The 23,714-nt window shown below is 45.2% G+C and overlaps 1 protein-coding gene and 1 long non-coding RNA gene across 3 annotated transcripts; both read left to right on the top strand.

The window, feature by feature from the left end:
• Nucleotides 1-11,018: 11,018 nt before the first annotated feature.
• LOC129149830 (uncharacterized) lies at nt 11,019-12,194 on the top strand. The gene is made up of 3 exons (XR_008556650.1): nt 11,019-11,156; nt 11,728-11,904; nt 12,000-12,194. It is a non-coding gene; the product is annotated as an uncharacterized LOC129149830 (long non-coding RNA).
• Nucleotides 12,195-12,977: 783 nt separating this feature from the next.
• On the top strand, nt 12,978-22,543 carry C1S (complement C1s). 2 transcript variants are annotated; one of them, XM_008144880.3, is made up of 12 exons: nt 12,978-13,096; nt 14,318-14,396; nt 14,633-14,840; nt 15,035-15,212; nt 16,813-16,938; nt 17,387-17,586; nt 17,791-17,944; nt 18,302-18,417; nt 18,786-18,864; nt 19,387-19,515; nt 20,230-20,304; nt 21,367-22,543. In XM_008144880.3, the coding sequence occupies exons 2-12, from the start codon at nt 14,374-14,376 to the stop codon at nt 22,167-22,169; spliced, it is 2,091 nt and encodes a 696-aa protein (XP_008143102.1). In that variant the 5' UTR covers nt 12,978-13,096; nt 14,318-14,373; the 3' UTR covers nt 22,170-22,543. The 2 variants fall into 2 exon arrangements, with proteins under 2 accessions (XP_008143102.1, XP_054575301.1); XM_054719326.1 differs by lacking the exon at nt 12,978-13,096 and adding an exon at nt 13,677-13,697.
• The last annotated feature ends 1,171 nt before the right edge of the window (nt 22,544-23,714 follow it).

The raw sequence follows: 23,714 nt of genomic DNA, 5'->3' as shown, positions 1-23,714 counted from the left end.
TTGGATTTTTCCTTACATGGGAAGGAAAAAAAGCTGAGTTTTCCCATTAGACAGAGGATATGTTCATTTGTTCAAGCAATGAAAGCACATTTGGGGTTGCAAAGGTCTCTACCTGGTTATGTTGACAACAATCCAGGCATTCTCCAAGATCCATCTGTCTTCTGCACAGGCCAGATGGGTGAGCTGAGTGCATACGTGGCAGAAATCACCACCCCTGCACGTTCCAAGTCCTTGACCGTAAGTGGCACTGATCTCTGCATTCCCTCCAGGAACTGGGTATTGCTTTTGGTTTACTGAGGTAGAGGCAATTTTGGTGGCTCCTGCCTGGCCTTCCCTAGCACACCGGCACTCACTCCAGAGGTTAGGGAGCCAATGTGGGCATTCTGCCAACTGCTTGGTATATTTATTCCAAGTATGCATTTGGAACTGGGGAAATAACCACAGGATGGGTTTGGGGACCCTGCTGGGCCCACTGTGCTAGGGATCTGAGCTAAAACTCCATTGAGTACCTGACCTCTTTAAACCCCTAATCTGACTGGTGGATCACACTGACATTTTGGGTCTCCTGGAATTAGTGTCAGTTCAGTGCCAGTGTCAAGTAGTCCTGGCAAGTCTGATCATTTCTTTTCCCCCAATACACAGTTTCTTGGTAAAAGGCTATAGGTTCCTTTGGGAAAGGCTGGGGGAAAGATTAACAGAATGCATTTTTGATAGTGTCCCTGGGTCCTTCCTTCAGGGGACCCGGCCTCTCTTTTATTCAAGGGTTCTGGCTCGAGTCTGGGAATTGATTGCGGGGCCATGACGCTGTTTTTATGATTCAGGCTAGATATTTGTTCGCTTGACCTAAAACTTTTCTGCTTCCCGAATCAAGTGATTGCCGCTTTGACTCTGCTGTCCGTTAGGGCAGCCACACCCACATTGTCTTTGGTGTTTGAAGGCTTCCACTCCAGGATCCAATGATTCCCATTGCATTCATGTTTCCCAATTCAGTGATGGTAGTTCCCACTGTGAGGTCTGGCCTACAGAGAAGAGCCATTCAAGGATGCTGAGCTATCTTTCTCACAGCAGTGGTGAAAGATGTCTTCTGGCCCTGGTCAGTTTGCTCAGTGGTTAGAGTGTCCGCAGAGTTGGATTCCGGTCAAGGACACATACTTCAGCTGTAGGCTAGATCCCCCGGTCAGAGCAGGTGCGGGGTAAGTAACCAGTCAATGTGTGTCTCTCACATTGATGTTTATCTCCTGTCTCTCCCCCTCCCTCCCACCTTCTCTAAAAATCAATGGAAAAAATATCCTCAGGTGAGGATTAACAAAAAGAAAAGAAAGAAAGAAAGATGCCTTCTAGACCCTCCCACTGTGGACGAATAGATCTTAAGTGGCAAATCCACTTTAACATTTCAATCTCCCTAAACCAAGGCAGGTCAGGCAGTCTGCTTGATAAGACCCCCAGCTTTCCCCTAAGCCTTAGGGCCTAAGGGAAGGTGACTGCCTGAAATAATCCACTCTTTTTTTTTCTTTTCAATGTTTTTATTGATTTCAGAGAGAGGAAAGGAGACAGAGAGAGAGAGAGAGAGAGAGAGAGAGAGAGAGAGAGAGAAACAGAAACAGAGAAACATCAATCAGCTGCCTCCTGCATGCCTCCTACTGGGGATCGAGCCCACAACCTGGGCATGTGCCCTGACCGGATTGAACCATGACCTCCTGTTTCATAGGTTTGTACAGCTCCTCAGAGCACCTTTCTACCTACTAGATGGAATGCTGCTGATCCATGAGTCGTTTGATAAAGCCAATGTTAATAACTAATTTAAAAATTTTAAAAATGTTGTGTGGCTCTCTCTGAGGAATGGCTGAGGTGGGCATATCAATAATCTATTTTCACGAGGAGCCTCCTGGGAGAGAACTCACCCAAATGGAAGGAGAAACCTGGCATGATATGCTCAACTCAGTAACAAAATCTCAGGGTCAGAGTTGATGTGAAATTCTCCCACACTAAACTGTGACTTCAGTGAGGTCACGATTGTGTCTATTTCATTTACACTGTACATCCAGAGCCTGACACATAGTAGATCCTCAATAAGTACTTATTGATTGACTGACTGACTGAATTCTTTTTTTTTTTTTTTTTGTTAATCCTCATCCAAGGATATTTTTCCATTGATTTTTTAGGGAGGGTGGAAGAGAGAGGGAAAGGGAAACATCGATGTCAGAAAAACACATCAATTGGTTGCCTCCTGCTCAAGTCCTGACCAGGTCCTGGGCTGGGGAGGAAGGAGCATGCAACCCAGGTAACCTGCCCTTGACCGAATCAAACCTGGCACCCATTGGTCCATAGGCTGAGGCTCTATCCACTGAGCCAAACCAGCTAGGGCCTGACTGAATTCTTTTTTAAAAAAATATTTTTATTGATTTTTAGAGAGAGAGGAAGGGAAAGGGAGAGAAAGATAGAAACATCAATGAGAGAAAGTCATCGATTGGCTGCCTTCTGCATGGCCCCCACTGGGGATCAAGCCCACAACCTGGGCATGTGCCCTGACCGGGAACCGAACCAGCAACCTCTTGGTTCCTGGGTTGATGCTCAACCCCTGAGCCACACCAGCCAGGCCTGACTGAATTCTTATTATTGATAACTGGGACAGTGAGCCGAGGGTTTTTCCCCCAGGTCATGTCTCAAGTCACCAAAGAATGAGCTCCGCGGACCAGAAGATTTAAGCAAAAGTGTGGAAAACTTGTTACAAGCTGATTCAGACTCCCCACACGGGGAGGGGGCCCAATAATGGGCTGCCCGGGAAGCCTTGTGGTCCAGGGTATCTATTTGCTACAAGCCTGCTCTATGTCTACCTGTGTTGCTACCTGATTGATTCCCTCATTGTTCTTGCCCAACAACGGACCTGAACTTTCCCTGTTTCTATGTGTTCGTACACCTTGTTTGCTGCAGGCCCTCCCTTGGTTTCCCATGCCTCCCGCCCTGTGTCCAAAAACATTCTGTTATTTCAGCCTGGTTGGTTTCTGTGATTAGATTTAGTCAGACAGCCTTGTTTGTCCCTGCTTAGGTTCCACCTGCGTTTCAAGCTAACTTCTCTCATTACTGCCTAGTGCATGTCACTCAAGTTGGTTTTCACTTTAGCCCTAATGAATTCATATTGGGACCCAGAAGGGTTTATGTAAAACGAAAAAGTAAAGAAAAAGAAAAAAGAAAATAGGCAGAAATTATGTCACAGAAAACACTGCCTTGGTATCTCCTAAAAAGAATAACCAGAAAAACAAGGAAGTGTTTTCTTCTCTTTACATTACTTTCCTCACTTTACATTACCATGCAGTTTTAGCCTTTCATGGGCTTCTGGGTAATAGCAGGAGGTTCCTTCCAGGAGATGCTACACTCTCCACAGTACGGTGAGCAAGTTGCCAGGCAATAGACAAGAATGTTTATGAATATGGAGCTGGAGAGTCTGTGTAAGTGGGTAGAGGGGAAGAGCTAGATACATCTTACTGGGATCCCATTTGGTATCCACAGCTTGGAGAAATGTGGGTTATATTTGGGGATTGTGGAAGAGATTGCTAGCTGCTCACCAAATTCTAATTTCCTCATTTTCTGGACACATACCTTGCAGTTAGGTGTGACCTTGTGGTTGAGTTCTAGCCAATGGAATATCCATAGAAGTTATGTGTACCACACCCAATTTCCATTGTGCTTGAGCCAAAATATTTAAAAAATTTATTTATTATTGCATTAGCCTACCCAATTAACACAGGGCTCAGCTAAGACTTTTACATGTCCTGCTACTGTATATACAGTCAGTCCTCCGTATCTTCGTGTTCCACATCCATGGATCGAAAATATTCGGGGAAACAAAGTTCCAGAAAGGTGATCTCTAAACAATACAATCTAACAACTACTTACATAGCATTTATATTGTATTAGGTATCATAAGTAATCTAGAGATGATTTTAAGTATACAGGAGCATGTGAGTAGGTTATGTGCAAATACTATGCCATTCTTCCTATATAATAAAAGGTTAATGTGCAAGTTGTCCTCTGGACTAGGAGTTCGACCAGGGGGTGGGGCCGGCTGGCCAACTGCCTGTGGTGCCTCCCTTCCCCGGCGAGCCCCACCCTCGATCGGCCCCCCCCCCCATTGGGGGTGGGGCTGGCCAGCCAACCGCCTGTGGCCCTTCCCCCCGGCCTGTGCAGCCCGATTGGATCAAGGCAGGCCAGCTGGACTCTACCTGTGCACGAATTTGTGCACCGGGCCTCTAGTTTTACATAAGGGTCTTGAGCACCCATGGATTTTGTTATCTGTGAGGGGTCCTGGAACCAATCCCCTGTGGATACCAAGTGACTGTTGTACCTGCAACATGGGTGTTTGGGAATGGAAATGGAGGCTCAGAGATCATTGCAGTTTTGAGGATACTAGTTAGCTATGAAGAAACTGAAGTTGAAGAGATGCCCTGGGAGCTTGGTAGGATTTTCAAAAGGAAAGAAACTATGAATGCCGCTGATAGAGCTTTAGGAACGGCAGCAAGAAATGAGGCTTCCTATAAAGTGATCTTGCTCTAACTCAGACAACACATTTCAAAAAGGATCACAGCTCTTCCTAGAGAGTAGCAGGGTGTGAGATGGCGCAAAGTGTGTATTTGCATCTCACACCTGAGTATTTAACTGGAGCCACAGACTAGATATTGGGTTGTGTAATGGGGAAGCCTGCTCAGCTTCCTGTGCAAAACATGGAACAGTGGACATTCTCTGAGGAAGGGTGGACCTGGCTTAGAGATGCTGGCAGAACTCGGGAGTTATTTTCTCCGGGAAATCTCCCTGGTCTCTTTCCTCACCCAAATCTGGGATAAGAATACTTTCTATGCACTCCTGTAATATCCCATTTTTACCGCTGTTCTAGTTTCCATTTGCTGAATAATGAAATCACTCTAAAACTTCCTGACTTTAAACAGCAATATTAATTTTTTTTCATTATTATCTCTTATGGCTCTGGGCATTCACTGGGCTCAGCTGACACAATTCTCACTTGGGGAGGGTGTCATGCTGTTGCAGTCCGATGGGATTGGAGTCATCTCGAAAGCTTCCTCACTCACAGACTTGGTGTGGGGGTTGGTGCTCTCAGCCAGGCACCCACATATGGCCTCTCCATGTGGCCTGGGCTTCCCCACAGCATGGCAGCTGGGTTCTGAGAGTGTGCCATGAGGAATGGGTGGGTGCAGAATGACCTTTTCTTTTTGTTGTTGTTGTTAATCCTCACTCAAGGTTATTTTTCCATTGATTTTTAGAGAGAGTGGAAGGGAGGGGAAGAAACAAAGAAAGAAACATCGACACATTGATTGGTTGCCCTTCGTATATGCCCTGATCGGGGCCAGGGGTTGAGTCTTCAACCAAGGTATGTGCCCTTGACTGGAATCAAACCCAGAACCCTTGAGTCCTTGGGCCTATGCTCTGTCCACTGAGCCAAATTGGCTAGGGCAGTATCACCTTTTCTAACTTAACTTTGGAAGTCATGTAGAATCACTTTTACCATAATCTCTTTTGTTGCAGCAGTGACAAGCCCTCAGCCACATTGAGAGGGAGGGGACATAGGAATGTCAAAGAATTTTGGGGCATGTCTAAAAACCACTACAACTGCTGTCAGGACTTTCACATAATTTTGTCTACCTCCCCTACTAGAAAGTAAGTTCGTTGAGGGTATTGAGGATTCTTATTTATATTTGAATACCCAGCACATAGAAGGGATTCAATAGGTGTTTGTTGAATGAAGAAATAAAATAGCATTGCAACATTGGAGGTTTCAATAAGCTCTCATTAGAAGAGATGTTTTGTTTGTGAGAAGTAAAAAATTTGAAGGAACTACCTTCCTAATCTAATTCTGAAGACAAAGGAGAGACATTAAAGTTTTAAAAATGTAATTAGAGTTGTCATTAAGGAAGATTAAATTTTTAGTTTACAGGATAGATTTAGGGATGATGAGAGAGGAGGAGAGGAGATGTTTGAAGGCAGTCTATCTAGATGAGATCTAATGACTTGGAGTGGATATGAAAGACATTGAAAGACAGAATCTAGTAGTCTCAGGGAGGATTGGTGCAGAGAAGAGGAAGAATAAAGGTAACTAAGCTTTTGAACCTCGGTGGCTGAGAAATGGTAGGGTCATTAACAGAAAAAGGGAAGGCAGAGTAAGACCACTGTTGAAATGCTAGCCATTCAAGTCCCATTTCAAAAATCTCACTTGTTCCATATAGACTTTCTGATTTCTCTTCAGACAAATGCAATATCTTTCTCCTTTTAGTTCCCAAACCCTTTGTTATATTGTCACGTTGCTTAGCTCCCTCTGCCTCTTACAATGACTCTGACCCTATCATTTTTTTCATCCCACGTAGCACCTAAAATAGTGCTTTGTACTTTATAAGCCAGAGTACCATTTACACTGAATTATGCAGTTTGGGGTGGGGAAAAATAGTCTCCCAAATTGGCTTTACTTTGTTCCTGTCTTTGCCCATTGGGTTGCTATAACAAAATACCACAGCCTGGTTGCTTATGTATTTTTCACAGTTCTAGACACTGGTAGTCTGAGACCAGGGTGTCAGCATGGACAGATGAGGGCTCTCTTTCTGGTCTCAGAATTCTAGATGTATTCTCACGTGGCAGAAGAGCTCTGTGGGACCTCTTTTATAAGAGCACTAATTGTCCTGGCCAGTTTTCTCAATGGGTAGAGCATCAGCCCTAGGACCAAAGGGTTGTGGGTTTGATTCCTGGTCAAGGGCATATACCTCAGTTGCAGGTTCCACAGCCTCAGTAGGGGAGTGTGCGGGAGGCAACCAATTGATCTGTCTCTCTCACATCGATGTTTCTCTCTCTCTCTCTCTCTCTCTCTCTCTCTCTCTCTCTCTCTCTCTCTCTCTCTCTCCCTCCTCCCTTCATTCCACTCTATTAATAGAAAAAATATCCGCAGGTGAGAATTAAAAAAAGAAATTAAAGCAACATAATTCTTAAAAAAAAAGTAATGGAAAAAATATCCTCGGGTAAGGATTAACAACAACAGTATATACATAAGCACTAAACCCATTCATGAGGGTGCCACCTTGTAACACTTCACATTGGGTATTAGGATTCTAACATGTACATTTGGGGAGGACACTAACATTCAGACTATAGTAATTACTGTTCCTTGCCCGCACTTACTACCTTCTATTCCCGCCCCCCCCTACATTCATGTTATTTCTTCTGATATAGTTACACTTTAAAGAATGTTTTTCTTTTTCTTAAAACGATTAAAAAAAATTGATTTCAGAGAGGGAGAGTTAGAAACATCAATGATGAGAATCATTGATTGCCTGACTCCTGCATGCCCCCTACTGGGGATGGAGCCTGAAACTTGGGCATGTGCCCTGACCGGTATTGAACAGTGATCTCCTGATTCATAGGTTGTCGCTCAACCACTGAGCCACATAGGCCAGGCAACACTTTTTTCCTCTTATGATTTTTCTACATCAAAAAAGTAGATCAGGGGGCACATGTAATACTTTCAACAGTAAAGACTTATTTTTAAAAAGAAGATAAATACACGATCACTCTTTAGCTTTACTGAACAGTAAATTAGTGGGTATTTTGGCAAGCATGGTTTGTAGCTAGAGTCTTTGATAATAATCTAGGTACACAGTATATTGTAGGGGTGGAATTCTCCCTGTTACTCCCAATATTTCTTTTTAAAAAATAATTCTTTATTGTTGAAAATATTACATGTTTCCTTTTTTCCCCATTGATTCCCTCCAGCCCGCCCCTGTCCCCCACCCCAGAACCTGTGTCCATGGGTCATGCATATATGCATACAAGGTCCTTGGTTGATTACCTCCCACCCACCCACCTTCCCTCCAAGATTCTGCACTCTGTTCCATGCATCGAGTCTCTGGATCCACTTTGTTCATCGGTTTATTTTGTTACTTAGATTCCACATATGAGTGAGATTATGTGATACTTGTCTTTCTCCGATTGACTTATTTCACTTAGCATGATACTCTCTAGGTCGCTCCATGCTGCCTCAAAGGGTAAAGATTCTTCCTTTTTACTGCTGCATAGTATTCCATGGTATAAATGTACCACAGCTTTTTTATCCATTCATCTACTGATGAACACTTGGGCTGTCTCCCAATATTTCTTTATAGGACTACCTCCTGCAAAGAAGTCTGAGTTCTGAATATGCTACAGAGCACTAGGGAGATTCTAGCTTTCATTTGTGAGTGCCTGATTCAGGTAGGGAGTGCTAAATTGGCAAATTCTATTCTACATTCAGGGACTAGGAGGACATTGGAAAGCCTGACCTTGAATTAATGTGGTTTGTTCACAGGCGTGTGAGTGAAAAATTCTCAAGTAATTACTGGGTGAGTTTCAAGGTGATACACTTATTGGGGCTCTTGGGACCACTAGTAACTAGTATTGGAGGACACAAAAGAGGAACAGCGGTTATTGTCGGGTGAATGGACTGCCCTGGTGACATTCCTGGTCTTTTCCTCAGCTGCACAGCCACATTCCTGGTTGATTATATGCTTACTTGTCAAACCGAACAGGTTAAAGAAGAAAGACCTTGGGAATGTTAGGGGGGGAAGTTTTTCTACGACTTTTGAGAGATCTTTCCTGATGGAGAGAGCTCCATGATATGACTCTTCTGGTCACTCTCTATTTCATCACTCACTGTGCCCTGGGGAGGTGGAGTGACTTAGCTAGCTGGGACGTAGGGAAAATAACTGGGCATGTCTGCTCAGCGTGGCCCTTCTTCCTGTGAGTGTGAGCTGTCACAGGAGCATATGTTCTCTATTTGGGCAGGTCTCTCCTGGCCTAGTGTTGTTTATATCTAGAAAGGTAATTCTGGGGTTCAGTTAACCACCATTTGGGTTGTGTGTGTGTGTGTGTGTGTGTGTGTGTGTGTGTAGTAAAGTCCTTTTTAAAAAAATAATTCTTTTTCTTTTAAATATATTTTATTGATTTTTTACAGAGAGGAAGGGAGAGAGATAGAGAGTTAGGGACATCGATGAGAGAGAAACATCGATCAGCTGCCTCCTGCACACCCCCTACTGGGGATGTGCCCACAACCAAGGTACATGCCCTTGACCGGAATCGAACCCGGGACCCTTCAGTCCGCAGGCCGACGCTCTATCCACTGAGCCAAACCGGTTAGGGCTAAAAAATAATTCTTTATTGTTGAAAGTATTACATATGTTTCCCTTTTCCCCCATGGAACCCCTCCAGCCTGCCCCCACTGCCCCCCACCCCCTGCCCCAGGCCTTTAGCACCCTATCGTCTGTGCCCATGGGTCATGCATATATGCATATAAGGTCTTTGGTTGTTTACCTCCCACTCACCCACCCACCCTCCCTGGCCTTCCCTTGAGATTCCACACTCTGTCCCATCTCTGGATCCACTTCGTTCATCAGTTTATTTTGTTACTTAGATTCCACATAGGAGTGAGATCATGTGATACTTGTCTTTCTCCGATTGACTTATTTCACTTAGCATGGTACTCTCCAGGTCCCTCCATGCTATCTCAAAAGGTAAGAGATACTTCTTTTTTTACTGCTGCATAGTATTCCATGGTATAAATGTACCACAGCTTTTTGTTGTTGTTGTTAATCCTCATCCAAAGATATTTTTCCTATTGATTTTAGAGAGAGTGGAAGGGAGAGGAAAAGACAGAGAGAAACATTGATGTGAGAGAAACACATTGATTGGTTGCCTCCTGCATGCACCCCAATCAGGGCCTGGGCTGGGAGAAGCCTCTAACCAAGGTATGTGCCCTTGACGGGAATTGAACCCGGGATCCTTTGGTTCGCAGGCTGACGCTCTATCCACTGAGCCAAACCAGCTAGGGCACCACAGCTTTTTTATCCACTTATCTACAGATGGGCACTTGGCTGTTTTCAGATCTTAGCTATTGTAAATTGTGCTGCTATGAACATAGGGGTACATACATTCTTTCTGACTGGTAATTTGGGTTTCTTAGGATATAGTCCTAGAAGTGGGATCACTGGGTCACATGGCAGTTCCATATTTAATTTCTTGAGGAAACTCCATACTGTTTTCCATAATGGTTGCATCAGTCTGTGTTCCCACCAGCAGTGTACTAGGGTTCCCTTTTCTCCACATCCTCACCAGCATTTGTCATTTGTTGATGGTAACCATTCTGACAGGTGTGAGGTGATACCTCATTGTCGCTTTAATTTGCATCTCTCTGATGATCAGTGACTTTAACCACCATTTGGCTTTTATATGAGCCTATGTCCTCTATTTTGACCTTTATTGCTGTTTAAAAGAATACTTGGAGCTCTGTTTGCTGCTTTTGTATTATTTTTCAGTTTCTCTAGAACTTGGAATGGGAAGCGGGATGCTGTTATTCAGCCCTCTGAATGACCCTAACATTGTGAATATGATAATCATGACTCGGTAGAACACTAGTGATTATCTTCTAAAATGTCCAGTCATACATGCACAAGTGTGTGAGTTACATTTAAGTTTAACACATAAGGTTCTACTTTCTGCTTTGTATGTCAGCATTATCACATCGACTGGGGTTCAGATGACCCTGAGGGTGACAATAAGCACCGCTGTTTTTATGAATCCCCATAATACTGAGTAGATTATGTAACATGGCCCTTGTTCTTTTAAGGCTGTCACTTAAAGTTGGACTTAAAGTCAGCTAGATATTCCTCCAGCAAAAAGGGTTTACTTGGGAAAAAGAGAATTGCAATTGGGAACATGCAGCCATGGCAAGTCATGTGCATCTTCACTAAAACAAAGAAGGGTAAATTTTTTTGTAGAGCGGAAGAGAAGTTAGGAGGACTGTTACCAAGAGTTCTTCCTGTAGTGCGTGAGAGCTCCCCCTACAGGCCCTCCAACTTCCAATCTTGGTTGAGGTCTCAATGAATTCTTTTACACACACAGTTAGAGGTTTTGGATTGAGTTCTTGCTGAACTGGGAAAGGAAGCGGGACTCAGAGATGCCATTACATGTGTGATTTGTTGTCTCCTTAAGCTTTAGAGAGAAAAATAAAATATTTTACTTGGATGGCAAAACTGAAGGAAAGAAGACAAAACACACATGAGAATAAGAGAGTCAAACTTTCCTCAAAAGTGTTGAAATCAGAAGTAAAAGGAGGAGGAATCCTGGACAATTTGGTAAGATGCTCTCTTTTTTCCTCGCTGTATACCGAAGCTCTTGAGTAGAATGATGCTGCTACTGCTACTGTTGGTATTTGGAAATGAACTTATTGTTGTTTATTTATTAAGGGCTTACTGAGTACCAGATATAGAATCAATGCTTAGCATGCATCATCTTACTTAATCGTGGTTACAATAAGCCCTGACAATGATAGCTGGGTCTGAGGTAGATGATATTATTCCCATTTTACACAGGACGAAGCTGGAGCTCAGAGAGGTTAAGTAACTTCTTAGGCCACACAGCTAAAAACACTTAGAAAATGATCTGAACTCACACAGCTAAAAACACTTAGAAAATGATCTGAACTCACTCATTCAATCAATCATTTCTCAGGTACTCAGCATTGTTTTTAGTTGTAAGCCACCGAAACCAACTATGGTAGATTTTAGCAGACGAGGAATTTATTAAAGAGGCCCTGGATTGCTCACAGAAATGCCAAGAGCTGGAGAGCCAAGCGTGGAAGCTTCCCAACAGGAACAACAGCCAGAATATGGCTGCTCTGCTGTCATGGCTGTTGCTGTGTTCTAGATACTTCAGCTTGCGATGCTTAGTCACTGGGGCTGGATTCCGGATGCTGCTAGCAAGCACAACCTCCTCCTCCGCCTTGCTGCAGCCACCACAGTCCCCAGAGGATCTAGAGTCCCTGCTTCTTGCACTACTACTTCTGGATTCAAAGCCTAGGCAGATGTCTCCGATGAATGAGGCGTGAGTGCATGGGCTGGCCTCGGGCTGCTAGAGTGGTGAGGGACACACTTCCTCACTTACATCTTCTCTCCTGGGTGGTGGGCTTTGTTCCCCAGACTCCTGATGAGGAAGTCCCCAGATGTGGTAAAGACGGTCACATGCTGGGCAGCCACAGGAACGACAAATGGTCATCTGTCCAGCACTCATTTGGCAGCAAAACCTGACTGAACTGATATGAAGCACCTAGTTTATAAAAGTAATTTTTAAATATAATATATGATTATAACTAAATTATAATTTTAGTTATTCCATTTACTGTGAAGATCAATCTGTTTATCTGCAGAAATATTAATGTTTGATAATGGCGTGTTTTCCCAGGCCCTCAAGGGGAGGGAGAGGAAGAGGTGTTACCTAATATTGGGTCCATGTACGGCACTGTCTTTCTAAAAATCTTAAAATTCTGAATTTCGAAACATGTCTGTACTCAAGGGTAATGGATAAGGGACTCTGGATTGCGTCTGAAAGGGGGCTTGATTGGTGAATAGAATTCAGATGTTTGGAGATATGGAGGGGATTTCAGGAAGAGAAAAGAGCATCATCCCACACCAGCTTGGGTCTAGGCATGTCATTATCCAACCATTAAATATGCTTTAAAGGCAGAGAAGACCTGCATTACTGATAACTATTTTCCCTTAATTCATGATTCATACACAACTGGAGGGTTGGGCTTTCTGGGTTTGGTTCCCCCGCCCCACACCTCCCCCCAGTATTAATCCCCTCCTTCTCCCACAAATCACCTGACTTCCCTGAAAACTCTGTAACACACCCTTTGGCTGAAAAAGAGCATTAGGCAATCGGTGAAATTCCCCATTCCTCCTTTCCCCCTCTGTAGCCCTGGATAGAGGAATCGCAGGCCTGAGAGACGTATGCAGTTCTGGTTTCAAAAGCAGAGGGAGCTCTAAGATCAAGGCTGAGTTACCCTTCCCCTATGTCTTGGTCTCCCAGCCCCCTCTTGTTTAGGTCAGGGAATTTCAGACATGCACACTGGGGTAGAGAATCACATCAACAGAACCAGGACAGGGAGGCCGGCAGAGGTTCCTGCAGAGAGAGCGTCCAGGCCCCGTACTTCTCTCCCTGGGAGCCGGCAGGGTCGCCCAGCATGCCCACTGGCAAGAGAGGGGACTGACCCACTTGCTCCCCTCAGCTTCTGAAGGTAAAAACCTTAAAAACGAAGAGCAGAGCTTTGATAGAGGCAAAAAGAGAGGCAGAAAACTTTTACATACAAAGGTTTTGGGCAAAGATGGAGGGTTGGAAAGAGCAGAATAAAAAGAAGGCAAAATATAGATACTGTAACCTATTTCTCTTAGGTACTTCATCCACCCTCACGTCACCCCACTGCCTAGTACTGTTTTCAGGATTTACATCTGGCCTACCCCACCCCTTTGGCAAAACTTTTCTGTGGAAAGATGATATCTTGTCTTTTTTAGTGAAGGGGGAAACCTTGCCTCCTGGAAAATTAATGTAGAAAATTGAGGGAATACCTTTCTTTTCCTTTTATGTTTATTGTTATCCAGCTACCCTTTTTCTCCTTCCCCACCCAACCCTGTCTTAGACTAGTTCTCCCAAGGTCACTGCCTACTCTAGTGAAAGAAGCGCTTGCTCCATCAATGCTCATTGGGAGTATCAATAGAAATGCATGCAATAATAAATATAGTAAAGACAACTGGTTTGAAGTGATAGCAGGATCACTGTCAAGAGAGAAGGGAGAACATGCCTTAGATGAATGGGCACAATGGGGAAAGATTCCTGAAAACGTGAGTGGAAATGGTGATATTGTTCTGTGAGGGCAGGAGAGAGACTGATGAAGTTGGGGCTGGGATGGGGAATGGGGTGAGGTGAGGGTGAGGAGGAGAACAGAGGAGGAAGGAAACTGGGATCAAGTACTCATTCTTTTGTGTGTGTTTTTTTTAAATATGTTTTTATTGATTTCAGAAAGGAAGGGAGAGAGAGAGAGAAACATCAATGATGAGAGAGAATCATTGATCGGCTGCCTCCTGCATGCCCCACACTGGGGACTGAGTCCACAACCTGGGCATGTGCCCTTGACCAGAATCGAACCTGGGACCCTTTGGTCTGAAAGCCAATGCTCTATCCACTGAGCCAAACCAGCTAGGGCAGTCCTCATTCTTTTGGAGAAAAAATGGGATAAGGTCCAGAGAGCAATAGAAGAAGGATATGATTTAGTTTTAGTTTAGAAAGTTAATTGAAGTAGAACCAGGGAGGGTGTGAGGAGATAGGGGTCATATGGTGGTGATATAACTGTTTAACCTGTGTGTTATTCTTATGAAGGTAACACTGAACACAGGTGACTCTCTAAAGCAGTTGCCTGTGTTTGTTAGACAAATACAGCTAGACCTGCCCCCACCCCCTTTAGCTCCAAAGTCCAGAGGTGCTGAGAGCCAGGTCCAAGACACGTGCTGCTCACCAGGGATGGACAAATTGCTAACAATGTGGTAAGTGACCACGAGTCCGCAGAGATGTGCATGGACTCCATTCTCTTCATCTTCTTAAGAAAATAGCTCAGTTCTGAAGCCTGGGTTTTGATTTGATCTATGCCTTTTTATTTTATTCCAACCCAAGATTCTCCTCCCTACACTGTGCTTCTTGTCTCTGTGACAAATGCTGGAGCTCTGCAGTAGTCTCCTGTACTGGTGTCACCCACCTCTTCATATGCCTTTTTTTTTTCCAGGTGCATTGTCCTGTTTTCCATTTTGCCATGGGTTTATGCTGAGCCTACTATGTATGGGGAGATACTGTCCCCTAACTATCCTCAGGCATACCCCAATGAGGTAGAGAAAACTTGGGATATAGAAGTTCCTGAAGGGTATGGGATCCATCTCTACTTCACCCATCTGGACATAGAGCTGTCAGAGAACTGCGACTATGACTCGGTGCAGGTATATTATAATAAGCACATATGGGATAGGGCTGGGGGATCAAATGAGATGGAGGAGGGAGTGCCACAGGCATATGGTGAACTGGAGTTAAATAGTCGTAAGATGGTATGTGTTCTACTCTCCCTGTCCCTTTTCCTCTCACCTCTGTATCAAAGTATTACCCTTTTCTAGCTTCTTTTTGACTCTTCTCTTAGATAATATCAGGAGGCATTGAAGAAGGGAAAATCTGCGGACAGAGGACCAGCAAGAATCCCAACTCCCCAATCGTGGAAGAGTTCCAAGTCCCATCTAATCAACTCCAGGTGATCTTTAAGTCAGACTTCTCCAATGAAGAGCGTTTCACTGGGTTTGCTGCATACTATGTTGCCGTAGGTAAGGCTCACCCTTCTCTATTGACTCATTGATCCATTTAAGGGAAGCAGGATAGATATTGAGCAATGCAGTGAATAAAGAGCATTTATAACTCTTAAAAAGTGTTGACTTGCCTTGGATTTCTTTATGAGTTGCCTTTATGAAATCCAAACACTTGATCATATATTAGTAGTGATGATGATAATGTTAACAATCTATATATATAAAAAGCCAGCGACCAGAATGCTGTAATGACCGGAATGAGCAGTCACTATGACACCCACTGCAGCCAGTGAACCAGCCTGATCTGGGGTGGGGCTGTCCGGCCAACCTCCCACGGCCCTCCCCCTGGCTGGCCCCACTCCCAACCAGCCTCTCCTACCCCGATCAAGGATGGGGCAGTCAGCCAACCCCCTTACAGACCCTCCCCCAGCCAGCCCTGCCCCCAATTGCCACCCTTACCTCAATAGGGGGTGGGGCTAGCTGGCCAACCACCTGTGGCCCCTCCCCCTGGCTGGCCCTGCCCCTGATCAACTCCCTCAACCCATTCGGGGTTGGGGCCCACTGGCCCACCACCCACAGCCCCTCCCCCTGGCTGGCCCCATCCCTGATCAGCCCCCACCATCTCAATCAGCCCATGGCCCCTTCCCCAGCCAGCTCCACCCCTGATTGGCTCCCCCCACTCTGATCAGGGGCAAGGCCATTGGCTACCATCCATGGCCCCTTTCCCCAGCTGGCCCTGCCCTCATTTGGCCCTCCCACCCCAATCGAGGGCAGGACTCGCCGGCCAGTCACCTGCAGCCCCTACCCCCTGGCCAGCCCGGCCCTGATTGGGCCCTGATCGGGGCGGGCCAGCCAGCCAACCTCCTGCTGTCTCCTCCTCCCGACAGGCCCAGCCCTGATCTGCCCTGATCAGGGCCAGGCCAGCCAGACCCCACCCCTGCATGAATTCGTGCACTGGGCTTCTAGTAAATAATAAACATCAATTTATTGAGAGCCATTATGAAGTGGGCACTGTATAAGGAATTTTACCTATATTAATTTTATCTTCACCTAAACTTTTCCAGGTAGATATTATTATCTCTATTTAAAGATAAGGAGAGTGAGGACGAGGAAAGTTAAATAACTTGCCAAGACTCACACAAGGAATGTGTGCTATTCAAACCCATTCAATATATGGCAAACAAACCTTCAAATTCTGTGTGCTTCTACACCTAAAATAAAGTTAGAACATCTCATAAAGCCAAACTATTAGATTAGACAGAAGTGCCAACATTATACAAAGTAATACATGTGCTAATTGTTTATCCCTGCAGAAGACATATCATCATGTTTAGCTTGTGGAGTATTTTCTTTGGAGCTCAAATGCTCGTTTGTGAGAAGGGCCAAGGGTCTCTGGCAGTGAGAGCTCCCTTATAGCTGTACAATGCTAAGGCACAACTTTGGAGTCACGTTTCAAGAGAGCAATATAGAATAATACCCTGCTGAAATGTGACTTACTGAAGGTCTTTAAACAACAGTCCTTTTTTAAAACTTTTCTTGCCCTTGCAGTTTTGGGTTTAACCTCACTCTTCTTTCTAGGTCTTTTGCCCTTGACCTCAATCTTTCTCTACTTTTGTAGATATTAATGAGTGCACAGACTTTGCAGATGCCCCTTGTAGCCACTTCTGCAACAACTTCATTGGTGGTTACTTCTGCTCCTGCCCCCCAGAATACTTCCTCCATGATGATATGAAAAATTGTGGAGGTACGTTTGGCATTGAACGGGTGCATAGTCCCTGGGATTTGGATTGGCTGGAGGCTTTGGTTAAGGGCTTTAACTACCCTTCCAATTTTGATTAGTTTCAGTCTTGATTTGGCATCTATTCTTAGTTAGCTTAGAGTGGGGGTTGGTGAGGGGGCACAAGAGTGGAAGACGACAAGGTTACAGAGACAAGTTAATTAATTGGAGAAGAGAGATAGATGCCTTTGAAGAGTCTATCTGTGACTGTTCATAACTATGAAAGGCTCTATCACAAGCAATGTGATGGAAACCCAATAGGCACTGGGTATCTCTACTAATATGTATTGGGTATGTACTTGCTGCATATGGGCTCCAGTCAGGGACTGTCAGTTTATAAGAGGAATCATAGATAAGGCAGGAACTCCTTTGCTTAGCCTATATTTGATTTCTCCTTTCTCTTTTTCTCTCTTAGTCAATTGCAGTGGGAATGTGTTCACTGAACTGATTGGGGAGATCACAAGTCCCAATTATCCTAATCCATACCCAGAGAATTCAAGGTGTGAATATCAGATCCTGTTGGAGCAGGGTTTCCAAGTGGTGGTGACGGTGCGGAGAGAAGATTTTGATGTGGAACCAGCTGACTCAGAGGGCACCTGCGTTGACAGTTTAGTTGTGCGTGATAGATGATTAATTTTCCTCCCAACTCACACAGAGAGATTTCTTCTTGAAGATAAATTAGTTTTCCTCCTTTTTTTCTTCCCCCTTTGTTTTATTTTATACTATTTTTATTCACCTCCCTTACGTTTATTCTCTTTGTTTTACCTCTTTCTTTTCATTCTTTCTCTCTTCTGATTTCATCATGTTGTGTCCTTTCAGTTTGTAACAAGAGACCAGCAATTTGGTCCTTACTGTGGAAATGGATTCCCTGGGCCACTAAATATTGAGGCCAATAGTAATGTCCTTGATATCATCTTTCAAACTGACCAAACAGGGCAGCAAAAGGGCTGGAAACTTCGTTATCGTGGAGATCGTGAGTAATCTAAAAGTTGTGCTTTGGTTGGCTGTAAAAAGTCCCTGGACAATGTAAAATCAAAACAGGTAGATTGTTGTAGAGAGGAGTATCCTGATTACTCTCCGTTACTCAGCAAGATCTAGACCTGTCAGTGGTTGCTAGAAATGCCTCAGTGTCTAGAAATACTTCAACTGGGCCTGTGAAGGCAGGCAACTGGGGGGCGGTTAGTTAGTAATGCCTTATTATTTTAGATATCTCAATATTGGGATATTAGGAATCAGGATGACCGGATGATTTTACAAAGTATGAGAATGATGTAAATAGAACAGAGATTTCCCACCTATTTGGTGAATTATTTTTCCTGTCCTTTCCAAGCAATCCCCTGTGCTAAAGAAGTCACTGCCAATTCTGTTTGGGAGCCTCAGAAGGAAAAATATGTGTTCAAAGATGTGGTGAAGATAACCTGTCTGGAGGGGTTCGAAGTTGTACAGGTAAAGTACTGTAAGGGACTTTTCCCTAATCCCTAGGTGAGGATGAGCATACTGGAATTTCCTTATTGTTTTATTGAATATTCTTGTTTGAGCATAAACAGAGCCTTCCTTTGAGTCATAGAGCTCTTGGCCAGCCTGGCATTCTCTCTGTGCCCACAGTCCTCCTGGGGAAGGGGAGCTGATATGCTGGGGCAAACTTGTCTTTTAGCCCCGACTCCTGGGTGCTTTGGGTCATTCTGCTAAGATGTCCCCGAGGTTTTTGTGGTGAGGATTCCTCTTTGATTCAAGGCCAAAGATTGATTCAATTTTTCATTTTAATTCCCCATATCCTTCCTTATAAATTAATGGTGATGTCTATCTTTCTCTAGGGAAGTGATAGCTTGACATATTTCTATTCTACTTGTCAAAGCAATGGAAAGTGGAGTAATTCCAAACTGAAGTGTGAACGTATGTATCTCTTTAAAATGGGACTTTTTTCCCCCCTTCCCAAAAGGAATAGAAAGATCAGCACATCAAAATTCACATGTATGGTTTCCTTTCAGGCTTGTGAGAGTGGGTTAGGTTTTTGAAGGGAAGCCATCATGAAGTCCCAATTCTGTGTGGTCCCAGGACAAACTGGCAGATTTCTTAAAAAAAAAAGAAAAAAGAAAAAAAAAAGAGGTTTGGTAGAGTTAATAGGACCATATGGGTCCATTCCTGGCTTCTGCAGGGGCTTCTACCAACCACTGAGAACCAGGTTCTTCCTTGTACCTTTCAGGGTGCTAGTTGAATTGGAAGGAGGGAGTGATACCAGTGGGAGAGCATGGCTACAGAGAGGCTGGTGTGGAGAATCATTCCAGGTGTACTTATGGATGTAGGAGTGAAGCAGAATGAAGGACATGGCTGGGAGGATGGAACTGGCCTAGTGACCAAAGACTTCCCGGGAAGAGTGTCTATCCTGACCATCACTCTCCTGCCTTCCTCTTGTAGCTGTGGACTGTGGCTCTCCTGATCCCATTCAGAATGGTAAAGTCGAAGAACCAGAAGATACTTTATTTGGTTCTGTTGCTCGCTACACTTGTGAGGAGCCATATTACTACATGGCGAATGAAGAAAGTGGTAGGTTTTTTTTTTTTTTTTTTTTCTAGAGAGAAGAGAGAAAGGGTGAGAGTGTTGGAGGGTGAATAGCACAATCTTTCTGTGCTGAAGAGAGTTTGGAAAGAAATTAAGGAGATGAGATGGACTCTGTCCATACTCTTGGCTTATTCTAAATATGTAGTTTTCATATAGGGCAGGGTAGGTTCCATAGGATTATTCATAGTGAATCATAGAGATCACCTAGCTCAGCTTCACAACTAGGCAGGAGTTCCCCCTACAATATCCGTCTTTATGTGATTATCCAGTGTTTGGCCAATTATTTAATGCAGAACCACAGGAGAAATGCTTCCAGCTTCAAGTCACCACGCTATGATGACTGGCTTTCTTGATGGAGAGGCCATGGTAGTGCTAGAGGAAGGACTGGATGAGACATAGTATGTTCCACTTCATTGTTTTAAATTAATTAATTAAAAAAATTTTCCCTCTTGAAGCGCTTTCCCAATCTCCGCCATAACCCTCTTCCTTCCACTTTGGAGACTATTCTTTTCCCTCCCTAGGCAGGATAGAGGTCAGAGAAATTGTTTGGAAGATGTTACCAAGATTTTTTTCCCCCTAATTTATATGACCTAATCTCCTCCTCAAGTCCCAGAGAAGCTGAGGCTCTGAATGAAAGGGGGGAATAGAAGATAGAAGATATGGTGGTGAGTGTGTCCTGTGTCTCTTGTGCTATTCCAGGGGAGTATCACTGTGCTGGAAACGGGAGCTGGGTGAATGATGTGCTGGGCACAGAGCTGCCACAATGTGTTCCAGGTAATCGGGGCTCAGGCTTGGGTAGAAAGCATAGCCACTGGTACAGGTGAGTGGGGTCAACCTCTGAAAGTAGCTGTAATCCTCTTGGGAAAGGACTTAACAATCTGGGCCTACCAGAGTTTAGCTCAGTGAGGAAAAGACAATGAAAGAAATGAGAGACAAAAAAAGAAATTGCAGACAGATCAGAGTTGAGTAGGAGAAGGCTCTCAGGCAAAGCCAAGATAATAATGATTCTGGTAGTAACAACAGTGTTACTATGCCCTGAGCTAGTTAATTGAATTTATTATCTTATTTAAGTCCTTGCAACAGCCCTACAAGGTAGGTATTATTAGTCCCATTTTACAGATGAGTGAATTAAGTGCAACCTCACAAAGTTACTAAGGGGCAGGGGTAGACTTTGAACCCAGGTCTGAGGCCTAAGCCTGTTACGCTCAACTCAGAGTCCATCAGGCTGACTAGTGAGGGATTTAGGTAAGCCAACTTTACCTGAAATAAAATTAATTTTTAGTAATATTGGGTAATGGCAAGTGATCAAACCTAGAACCAATCAATGGGGAATGAAATGAAAGAAGAGAACCCTCCCTTTGCCCCATTTCCATGGATCTCTAGGAGGGACTCAGCTGTAATTAGGACTTCAGTAAAGAAGGTGATACGTGTTTGATTTGGGCATCAGACGAAGGTAGAATGCTTGCCTCTCCTACTGTCCGTATGAGAAAAGAGTTTTCCAGCCTGGCTCCCAGATGGGCCATACCCGCTGAGCCAAGGATGAGGTCTACAGGGCCATGAGTCAAGCTGTCCACAGCATGAAGCCGTAGTAGTTCACACACTGCCTCAGTTTACCCAGTCTTCCCCATAGCCTGTTTGTAGAATTGGCAACATGGGATGTTTGGTCCCTAGGTATGTTCAGAATGAGTCAAGTACGGAGATGGACCAAACACAGGGTTGGCTATCTAGTGCTAGAGAGCTCTGAAGCCTGGCAGGTTTTTAAGTGGTTGGAGGGCTTGTAGGAGCCTAGCAATCTATTTCCTGCTCCTTCCCAACCTTGTTCTTGTTCCTTCCTAGTCTGTGGAATTCCCAGTGAGCCCTTTACAGGAGGAAAACAGAGGATATTTGGAGGATCTTTTGCAGATATTAAAAGTTTCCCCTGGCAAGTCTACTTTGCAAACCCACGGGCTGGTGGGGCTCTCATTGATGAGTATTGGGTGCTGACAGCTGCCCATGTTGTGGATAAAAACCGGAATCCAGAAATGTATGTTGGGTCTACCTCAGTGAATCGTGATGAACGGAAAAATTCCCAGATGCTCATTCCTGAACGTGTGATTATTCATCCGGGTTGGACCTTCCTAGACGACCCGGAAACACGGAGGAATTTTGACAATGACATTGCGCTGATACGGCTTAAAGACCCAGTGAAAATGGGACCCACTGTGTCCCTTATCTGCCTGCCAGGCAACTCCTCAGAATACAACCCCTCAGTGAGAGACCTGGGACTGATTTCAGGTTGGGGCAGAACAGAACAAAGAGATCACGTTGTAAAGCTCAGAGGGGCAAGGCTACCCATTGCTCCTTTACAAAAGTGCCAGGAGGTGAAGGTAACAAATCCGCGAGTGGATGTAAAAACCTATGTTTTCACTGACAACATGATCTGTGCTGGAGGAGAGAAAGGTGTTGATAGCTGTGAAGGGGACAGTGGGGGGGCCCTTGTTCTACAGGACCCCAATGAAAATAATCCCAAATTCTATGTAGCTGGCTTGGTGTCCTGGGGCCCCCAATGTGGCACCTATGGGATCTATACACGAGTGAAGAACTACATTGACTGGATAAAGAATACTATGCAGGAAAATAGTACCCCCAGTATGGACTAATCCACACATATTTCACCAGCCTCTCCAACGGCTAGGACCAATCTGCTGCTTTCTGTTCTTCACGCCTATGATTTAAATAGAACTTGGGTGTAGGTATACATGGCTGGAGGTAGTGTTTGATCATGACATAGTGTTGATCATTCAGTGTGGTCTAAATCTGTGGATAACAACATGGGAAGGGCACTGCTATCTTGCACTATTCCCCAGGGAGTCCCCTTTCCTGATGATTTCCTGGTGTTACAGTTCTGACTCTGAAATTTATTGTTGGGCATACCCTTGATTTATTTGTTTCCCTTTCATCTGTTCAAAGTTCTACTTACTCTATCATTCTCAATGTCTACTATCTACTTGTAATAAAGCAGGTTTATAACCCAGTTCTGGCTGACTTATCTTATTCTACATCAAGACCTCAGCACCATAGAAGGAGAGTGTAATGAGAAGGCTGTTGTGTCATGGAAATTCAGAAATCTAGCAGCCAATATGTATATACTAGACGCCCACTGCACAAATTCATGCACGGGTGGGGTCTGGCCTGTCCAGCCCCAATTGGCAGATAGGGGCCAGGCCTGTCGGGAGGAGGAGACTGTGGGAGGTTGACCCTGCCCCCTGAATGGGGTTGGGGGGACCAATCAGGGGCCAGTGCCTGGGGAAGGAGCCATGGGTGGTTGGCTGGCCGGCCCTGCCCCTGATCATAGTGGCGGGGCCAATGGGGGAGGGGGGGCAGAGCTGGCTAAGGGGAGGAGCTGATTGGGGTTGTTGGGGCCCTTCAAGGGCAGGGCTGGCTGGGGGGAGGGGCCACAGGCGATTGGCTGTCTGGCCCTGCCCCTGATTGGGGTGGGGGGGCTGATCTGGGGTGGAGTCGGGCTGGGAGAGGGGCTGCAGGAAGTTGGCCGGCTGGCCCTTATCCCTATTGGGGTGGAGGGACTATCAGGGGTGGGGCCAGCTGGGGGAAGGCACTGTGGGCTGAGCGGGGTGGTGGGGCCCACTGGGGGCAGGGATGACTGGGGGAAGGGGCTGCAAGAGGTTGGCCTGTTGGCGCCACCCCCTGATCTGGCGGTTTGCTGGCCACAGTGGGTGTCATAGCTACCAGTTGTTCTGGTTGTTATGGCGTCTGGTCGCTGGCTTTTTATCTATATACTAGGGGCCCAGTGCACAGGGAGGGGTGTCCCTCAGCCAAGCCTGCACCCTCTTCAATCTGGGACGCCTCGAATGATGTCCAATTGCCCGTTTAGGCCCAATCCCATTGATGGGGCCTAAATGGGCAATCAGACATCCTTCTCACAATCCAGGATTGCTGGCTCCCAACTGCTTGCCTGCCTGCCTTCCTGATTTCCCCTAACCTCTTCTGCCTGCCAGCCTGATCACCCCCTAACCACTCCCCTGCCAGCCTGATTGATGCCTAACTGCTCCCGTGCCAGCCTGATTGATGCCTAACTGCTCCCCTGCCAGCCTGTTTGCCCCTAACTGCCCTCCCCTGCAGGCCTGGGTCACCCCCAACTGCCCTTTCCTGCAGGCCCAGTCACCCCCAACTTCCCTCCTCTGCCG

Source organism: Eptesicus fuscus, chromosome 7 (genome assembly GCF_027574615.1).
Source record: "Eptesicus fuscus isolate TK198812 chromosome 7, DD_ASM_mEF_20220401, whole genome shotgun sequence".
NCBI lineage: Eukaryota > Metazoa > Chordata > Mammalia > Chiroptera > Vespertilionidae > Eptesicus > Eptesicus fuscus.
This window is presented reverse-complemented; position numbering and strand designations above follow the sequence as displayed.

Coding starts and splice junctions, on each gene's coding strand:
- C1S (XM_008144880.3), top strand. CDS start 14,374: ATGGACAAATTGCTAACAATGTG. Junction 16,939..17,386: donor TGATATGAAAAATTGTGGAG/GTACGTTTGGCA, acceptor TTTCTCTCTTAG/TCAATTGCAGTGGGAATGTG. Junction 18,865..19,386: donor TTCCAAACTGAAGTGTGAAC/GTATGTATCTCT, acceptor TTCCTCTTGTAG/CTGTGGACTGTGGCTCTCCT.